Source organism: Galeopterus variegatus, unplaced genomic scaffold, assembly GCF_000696425.1.
Source record: "Galeopterus variegatus unplaced genomic scaffold, G_variegatus-3.0.2 Scaffold31, whole genome shotgun sequence".
Taxonomy (NCBI): domain Eukaryota; kingdom Metazoa; phylum Chordata; class Mammalia; order Dermoptera; family Cynocephalidae; genus Galeopterus; species Galeopterus variegatus.
The window spans coordinates 1,446,404-1,454,751 of record NW_007726142.1 but is presented as its reverse complement, the minus strand read 5'-3'; the positions used below and the strand labels follow the sequence as shown (position 1 = coordinate 1,454,751).

The following is an 8,348-nucleotide window of genomic DNA, read 5'->3' as shown; positions in this document are numbered from 1 at the left end:
AAAAATAAAAGGAAAAAAAACCAAAAACAAAAAAAAACACCCCCCCCCCCCCCAAAACCCACCAGTACTGATTGAATAGGATAGCTCTAAAACTGTAAGACACTGTATGGTCCAATATAAGAAGAAAAAAAATAAAGATGAAATATAGACTTTTAGAAATCTGTTTAAAATAACAACTTTATACCTGTCTTGTCAGATTGGTTTTATGTTCCTTAGGTGCAAATCTTTTGGACATTGGTATATTTTAAGTTTCTTTTAATTGACATGTTCATTGAAAATACTTCTGATCTTACCTGTACTACAGGTGGGTCCATACCAGCCAGGCTTGCACTGGCAAACATCTGGGGTAAGACATTTACCTCCGTTTTCACAGTGCCTGTTACAAACCACTAAGATCATGGAATAAAAATAAATGAAAGGTAAATTAGGCTTGGAATCCTCTATTGTTGGCTATTATCTGGCTAGCTCATAACTGCCAATCATGTCTGCTAATGAATAAGATCAGAGAGAAGGATAAAACATAATTTATAATTTGGCTTTAAATGCTGTCTGATTCTCACATTGTTATTTTGCTAACAGAGATGGGCAGAGTAGAAAACCATTGAGCTGAGTGGTAAACAAGAGTTGGAAATTTGAGAAAATGATTAGTTACTGATGAAAATAATCACCAAGATAAACTAAATGAGATAAGTTTACATGCAAATTAACAAATTTGAATTTCTATTATCTCAAAGAAAGGGGCATGGATAGGGTCAAGAGGATAGTTACTTCTAAGAACAAACTTCTTCATCTTAGTTCTACTGGTCACCTGTGGTTGTTCTTAGTGCTGTCCACATAGTAACTGCTGTCATAAATCATGAATACCTGTTCTTTACTTAGGGTCTGGATTCATTTCATTTTGTGTTAAAGCCATCAACTACTCAAAGAAGCAATTTCATTACATCAGACTGCAAGAGAATTTTGCTTACTTGTTTCACACCTTGGTCCTACAAAACCATAAGGACAAGTGCAGAGATTGCCAGCCAAGCATGTGCCACCATGTTGACAAGGTGGGTTGCAAAATTCTGCAGACACAGATTATGTTATTAAGTCAGCATTTAATAAAAAAAGCCTGTTTATATTTATGAAGTACATTCACAATAAAACCTCCTTGTAAGAGTATTTGTAATGAACTCAGTTTTTTGATACAAAGTTTAGTTCTATGGAATTGCTATACCGATTCATGCTCTAACATCAGCATGTTGTGGTTTATAAAACTTTTGGATAAGTCTTCTTCTGAAAAGTGAGACTTGGACTTATATATTCTAGCCCTATAAATAGAGCATTTTTATATATCCATAGTTACTATCCAAATTTACTATAAATTTAATTTGTAGCTTACTTGTCATAAAAGCATTTAATGTGGCTCTCGGTTTATTCATATTTATATGTACCACCTAACAAATTATAGTATTTTAAAATATGATTTTAAAAATAAACAACAAAATTATTCCTTTAAAATATCATCCACTCAAGATTTTAGCCAAAGCAATGCAATTATATTTAAAACTACATATAAATGTATTTTTAAAAATCACTTTTTGGGTTTCTTCTTAATACCTTATATGTTCTAATTATTTAGCGTTCAACACTTTCCTAGACCCATGTCTCATAAGTCATTCAAAAACTTGAAGCTGAAATATTTGTAAGAATTATGGCAACATAACTAAAATCTCAAAAAATGAATTTGCAAGACAACTTTACTAAAGAGACGCTATTGCTCTTTAGATCTGATTTCAAAAATTTGTTTCTAAAATTCTCAAATAAATTATTTTTAATAACTATTTTTCAACAACTTGGACTCTTGCACCAACATTAATGAATACCAGGACACTTCAAAAAATTCATGGAAAAAATTGTATTATCTTTCAATTCAATTCTTCCACAAACTTTTTGAAGTACCCTAGTATATTAGTATATTTTTAAAGAAAATAATGCTTTCTTTTAGCCCTATTATTTGATTTTTAATTTGAATTATCACCTTCATCACAGGTTGCTCCACCAAGTCCTGGAGGACATTCGCAAATGTTAGGCTTAATACATTTTCCATGGTTTTTGCAATCAGGATGACATACAGCTGTATAAGATAAAGCCCATGACTTAGAAATATTAATTATCAAATAAAATTTATTATGTAAACAAACAAATGAGCTGCTTACCAGTTTGGCAGTGAGAACCAGTATAACCAGGCTTACATTTGCATATGTTTGGAGCAACACATGCTCTGCTTTTTCCACATGGGTGTCTACAAATGGCTGCAAAAATCAAGGAAAAAAGGCTCAATTGTTGATACAGTATATACATGCTGCCCACAGACTTATTTATAATAAAAGTAAAATTCTCTGAAATTTGAGCATTTTAATACCACTATTAAACAACAGCAACATTTACCCATAAATTTGGTTTTTCCCTTCACATTTGTTTTACTACTAGAATGACTGAGGAAAATGGGTAAAAAATAGGGTGAGAAAGAAGTACCATGTGGTAATTACTCCCATAGCAGAACCTGATGTTGGAGAGAGCAGCTAACCACACATGGGATTACAGTCCTTTCTTCAGAGGGCAATGAAGTTTCAGATACTAACCAACTAAATATTGGTGAATGACAAGGATAATCAGAATTTCAAAGAGCAAGATGCCAGGAATACATCATAAACTAATAGGTTCATATTCCTCAAGCTTCTCTAACTACCCACTGTGTTCTATCTGACATTTAACACTTCCTGAGGTAACTGAAATGCATGAGGCAGTTTTGCGTTATTTGTTAATAATAAAGGAGTTTTATATTATAAACATTTAGGTGTTGAGGGTTATTATTATTATATTCCCCACAGAAAAAAAAGTAAAAAAAGTTTCTCTAGGTAATACTAAGGACAAAGGACTACTCAAACAGCTCTCTTGCTTAAGTTTGGTTTCAAACAAACCAAAACACAAATAAAACAAGACAATAAAAAAAAAGAAGAAAAACTTTTACATTGTCAAAGCCAAAAATTTGATTTGCATCAGAGAAAACAATACTGATAATTATAAAAAGATGTAAACAACACTTCTAAAATTAAAGTGATATACAACTTGTTTTAATCTCAAAAGACCTGAAGGAATTACAGAGAATCCTAGTTTATGCAAATAAGCAAAATTGGCAGAATTAGTAATTTGAAGTACTAAACGCCCACTGTGAGCTGAAAAGAACCCAAGCCACAATGTAAATCAGATGGACATTCACATCTTTGTTTTATCTCCTTAGCTGCTTAGAAGTCAATTAGCTCTCCAGAGCTCTGCTTTCTCAACTGTAAAATGCAAAAAAACATCCAATATGTAGGGTTCTTATACATTATATGATATAATTGAGACAGAAGTCTTCTACAGAACCTGGGACATAGTAGGTACTCAATAAATATATTTATAATGTATATTATATAGCTGTAATACTATATAATAAAAGGGTACTTCAAAAAGTTTATGGAAGTATTTACATTATCACTAAATTCTATTTTCCATCAACTTTCTGAAATACCCTCATATTATTTTAAAAGATAACTTCAGAAAACTCACTTTTTTTCAAAATGTGATGAGAATATACACAAATAATAAATAAAATATACAGAAATAAGTGAACTAAATGGAATATATAGAAATTAACAAATAGAAAAGTATATCTTCTGAATTATTTAAACTTGAACTACATAGTTTTCTTTGTATCTTCTGAAGAGTTTTTATCCTACCTCTGCAGTTGACACCGTCTCCATAATACCCAAAGGGGCAGCGTCCACATTTGAAGTGACCATCTGTGGTTTGCACACACGAAACACCAAGAAAACAAGGTGATTCAGCACAAGTTGATATTTTGGTTGATCCAAACTTCCCTGGCAAAATAGTGACTGCTTTAGTAACCAACGAAGCAAGCCTATCCTTATGCTGTGTGTAAGCTTGGGAAGACCCGTTCTTTTGAGAATTATACCCTCCTGTCTTTGTTTGGATGGTGTTCTGGATAACATCCGTTACTCCACCATGGGAGCTGTTTGGGCTAATGCTTGAAGAACTATGGCTGTTCACAGGAACTTCCAACCTATCCAGACTGAGGTTTGTTCTGCGAGTATGATCCACATGTTCAGAACTTGATATCTGATAGAAAATAGCCTTCTTCGAATTATCCATTTGAGCTGTAACTGATTTTAATGACAAGCGTGAGATGTTGTTGCTTGTGTTCAGGAACTTTTTGATAGTAGCAGGACTATGAGTAAAACTTGTACCAATTAGTGAAGGTTCTGTTGATGGTGGCTGAAAATTTATATCTAAACAACCAAGAAAGAAATAGAAATGTTAGTCAATTACAGTTGCTAATGTTCTGCTCTATCCACAATATTTGGCATCAAGTAATTCATTCCTTCCTTTAGTGTATACTACATGTATAACACCATACTAGGAGCTGTGTAATAATAATAATAAAGTTCCTGCCTTCAAGGAAAGTATAATCTATTTGGATACACAAAATAGCACAGAATGTTAAATATTATAAAAGTTAAAGAACAATAATTAAAAATTTTATTAAGAATTAGAAATAGCCAAAAAATGTTTATTGATCACCTAATACACATTAGCTTCAAAGTGAAGGAAGGCTAAGCCCCATCCTTGAGAAACTCAGAATATTGTTAAGCATGCAGACATGTGAACAACTCATTATAACAATCTCTGATAACTACTACAAGAGTGACAATTTCATGAGATGAAAACTACAGGAACATAGAAGAGTCAATAAGTTACTTTTTCCTGGAAAGAAGAAGACAGAAAATAAATGCTTAAATAAAAAATGTTAAATTACATAAATGCTATTTTATATGAGAGGCAAAGAACTGTGGCTCTGGTAATCTAACCAACATGACAAAATGGGATTTTATATCCCTAGCTTTTTTGATTGCTTAACCAGGAATTAAAATTTTTTTATGTCTTATTTTTTGAAGGGTCACCATTTATTTCTATCTTCCAAGGTACTTTATTCCCTTATAATTCTTTTTTATTTCCTTGGTTGGAATAATCTAATTTTAGAGAATGGATGTATTTCAGGTAGTGATTAGACACGTTTTCCTTTTTATACTTTCTATTGCTAATTTAGGATTTGATTTTGCACTGTCTTCATGCACAGCTCTTCTCAAACCCCTTATAATATAAAAACAGAGAAAACCAAAGCAAACCCAATCAAAACCAGATAAAGACAGAAGAAAACAAATGAAAAACAACAAAAAATAATTCTTAACATAATTGGTAACAAGTGCAATGAAAGATTTTTTAAAATTTGAGGACTTCCTGAAACATAGAAAGCATATGATTTCAGACTAGTAGTGAAACAAGAATGCACCAAATATAGCCCAAAGCATAAATTAAAGCAAAGAGGTAAGCACAGTTAATTGTCAACAAATACAAAGAGCAAGAGGGCCCTGGACCATCAGTCCTCAGAGTCAGAGCCCTGCTTCAGAATGTCTGAGTCACATCTGTGTCTGCTTTCTCCAGCCTCTGTACACTAAGGGATTGCTCCTATCTGCCAAAACTGCTTTAATGAAGCATTTCCTTAGGACAGTTTTTGGTATTAGGATTGGAGAAAGAAGTAGAGAAGAATTGGAATTAACTTCATGTTTAAAAATATATAGTAGAAGAAAGGACAGAAGAAGCACCAGTTAACAAACTGGTTTTTTTTACTAATTTTAGTAAAGTACATTTTTTTCTTTTGAAATTTAGTGACTTTGACGTTCATATGAAGATATATATCAGAAATATGTGAAAAGCCTCATCAGAATCGTGAGGGGAAATTTGCCTTACACATATTAAAGGGTGCTATGAAGCCAGACTAATCAAAACAATGTATTACTGGCATAGAAAAAGATTATTGGATAACAAAAACATAATAGAGAGCATAGAAATATATCTCAATATATTTGTAAATTTAATAAATAAAACATTATACTTAAATTCAATGTAACTTATTTTATAAATGATAGTCCATAACTGCTATTCATCTGGAAAATAAAAAGTGTTGGGCCTTTACCTCACACCATAAAATAACAAATTCCAGATGGATTAAAAATTAAATGGAAAATATAAAATAATAAATATTTATAAAAGAGAATTTAAGAGTTTATGTGCATAACTTAGGAAGTGGGAGATCCTTGTAAGCAGAAGCTACAAATAAAAGCTGGAAGAAAAGATATATTTATTTGATTACAGAAAAATTTAACACTGTATAAAAAGACACCACAGATAAAAGCAAGCCACAGAGATAAAGAAGATAATTTCAAGTACATATTGTATAAAGGATCAGTGGCCAGAATATATCAAGTACTCCTTCAAGTCAATAAAAAAATAAAAGGATACGAACAGAAAATTAACAGAAAAGCAAATCTAAATTATTTTTTTTAAATGAATTAAATTGATAACCTTTGATATGTTCTATCAAGGAAAAAGAGAAAAAAACAAAACAGTAGGAAGATACAACTAAACAACTTTGGAGATGAGAAAAGAGAAAAACCTATATGTATGAAGACAATTTTAAATTATACAAGAAAACCACATGTAATTTTATACAAGAATTTGGACTCTAGATGTGATAAATGATTTTTGGCAAAATAAACATGACAAAATTGACTCAAGAAGAGGAAGAGAAGTTGATATAAGTAGAAACACAATCTAAAAATCACCCCCCAAACAATGATAGGATATATGATCTAATGGAAATGTTTTCCTGATAATCAAGAAAGGAGTATTTTTAAAAATTGTTGCAATGCACAAGAAATGAAAATTTTATAAACATTTGATCATTGACCTATGTCAATTAGGTTGAATTGGTTAATAGTATTGTTCACTTTTTCTATAGCCTTGCTGATTTTCTGTCCAGAAAAATCAATTATTTGATTTTTCTTTCAATTATTCAATTATTAATTTCTTTCAGTTATTGAGACTGAGGTATTTAAATCTCCAATTATTATTGTAGAATTGTCTCTTTCTCCTTTCAATTTTGTCAATTTTTCCTTCATGTATTTTAAGACTATTTTTAGGTATGTACACTTTTGACTCTTTCATCATTATAAAATATCTCTCTATATCTCTGGCAAAAAAAAAATAAAAAAAAGACAATTCCAAGAAAGCAACAAATAAAAGGGAAATTCCTTAACTGGATGAAGGGTATCTAGCAGAAACAACAGTGACATCACAGTTAATGGTGAAATACAAGAAGAATTTCCATTAAAACCGTTAAGAAACAAAGCTTTTCTATCCCTGCAGGCTTTGCACTGGAGGTCCCAAATATTACAAGAAGGGCATAAGTTTGAGATCTTGGGCCCTGCGGTTAGATCGCTCAATTCAAATCTCTCTTCCATTAATTACACCTCTGTAAATCTGAACAGATTACTTAACCCATTTATGCCTCTGTTTAATCATCCATAAATGGAAATAATAACAGTTACTGAATATAGCTATTATAAGGATTGAATGAGGTAATATACAAAAACATTTGCCCTGTGCTGGCACATTATAAATATAGACTAAATTTTACTTAACATTAAGATAAGAAAATAAATAAGAATAGGAGATAAAACTCACTATTTGCAAAAAAATTATTACCTGCCAAAAAAATCAAGAAAAAGAATCCACTATAAAAAGAATGTAAATCAGAGCACTCAGTAAGGCAATTGCATCCATAAACAACATTACAATTAAGACAACTTTTCTGTGTTCCAGGAATCCATAGTGATATCTTTCAAAATGAACAAAAATCCCACACATAGTAACAGTTGTTATTACAGAATACCAAAGTAGAAAAAAAGCCAATGTGAAATATGAAAGATCATAGAATGTTACTGAATAAAAATAAAATCATAGAGTGTTATTGAATAAAATGATAATTACTAAGAAAAAACTATGAAAAGAAAAAGGCCTTGTGAAATAATGAACTACTCTCAGGGTTTAATGTTTGAAATGGTGATTTCCAACCATAAGCTTCTCTGACATTACCTTAATAATGCTATCCTTTGTTCATTATAGGACATGAATGAATTTTTCTAGAATATAAGTCAGAAGATTCAATATATTAGCAAGAAGAATACATTTTAAACTGCATTATTTAATCTCTAGGTGTTCTTTCCACAAATCAAAAAACCTGAGGAATAATAAATATGTTCTGGAAAACAAATGAGGTTAATACTTGTCATTAGATTTTAACCCAAACCATTACTTACTAGAGGCATTTCCATTTGTTGGCTGAACATGACTCTCTCTGTTTGGCATTTTTTTTTTTTTTTTTTTTTTTTTTTTTTTTTTTTTTT

At 31.0% G+C, this 8,348-nt stretch overlaps 1 protein-coding gene across 1 annotated transcript in view; it reads right to left on the bottom strand.

Annotated features, from left to right (window-relative positions):
- The window catches only part of VWDE (von Willebrand factor D and EGF domains), an 80,051-nt gene that overhangs the window by 11,173 nt on the left and 60,530 nt on the right, over positions 1 to 8,348 (bottom strand). Inside the window, exons 21-25 of the mRNA XM_008570111.1 lie at positions 8,262 to 8,293; positions 2,199 to 2,294; positions 2,021 to 2,116; positions 969 to 1,064; positions 294 to 389 (exon numbers count right to left, since the gene is read on the bottom strand). Coding sequence (XP_008568333.1) covers positions 294 to 389; positions 969 to 1,064; positions 2,021 to 2,116; positions 2,199 to 2,294; positions 8,262 to 8,293 — 416 coding nt within the window. The remainder of the gene's footprint in view (positions 1 to 293; positions 390 to 968; positions 1,065 to 2,020; positions 2,117 to 2,198; positions 2,295 to 8,261; positions 8,294 to 8,348) is intronic.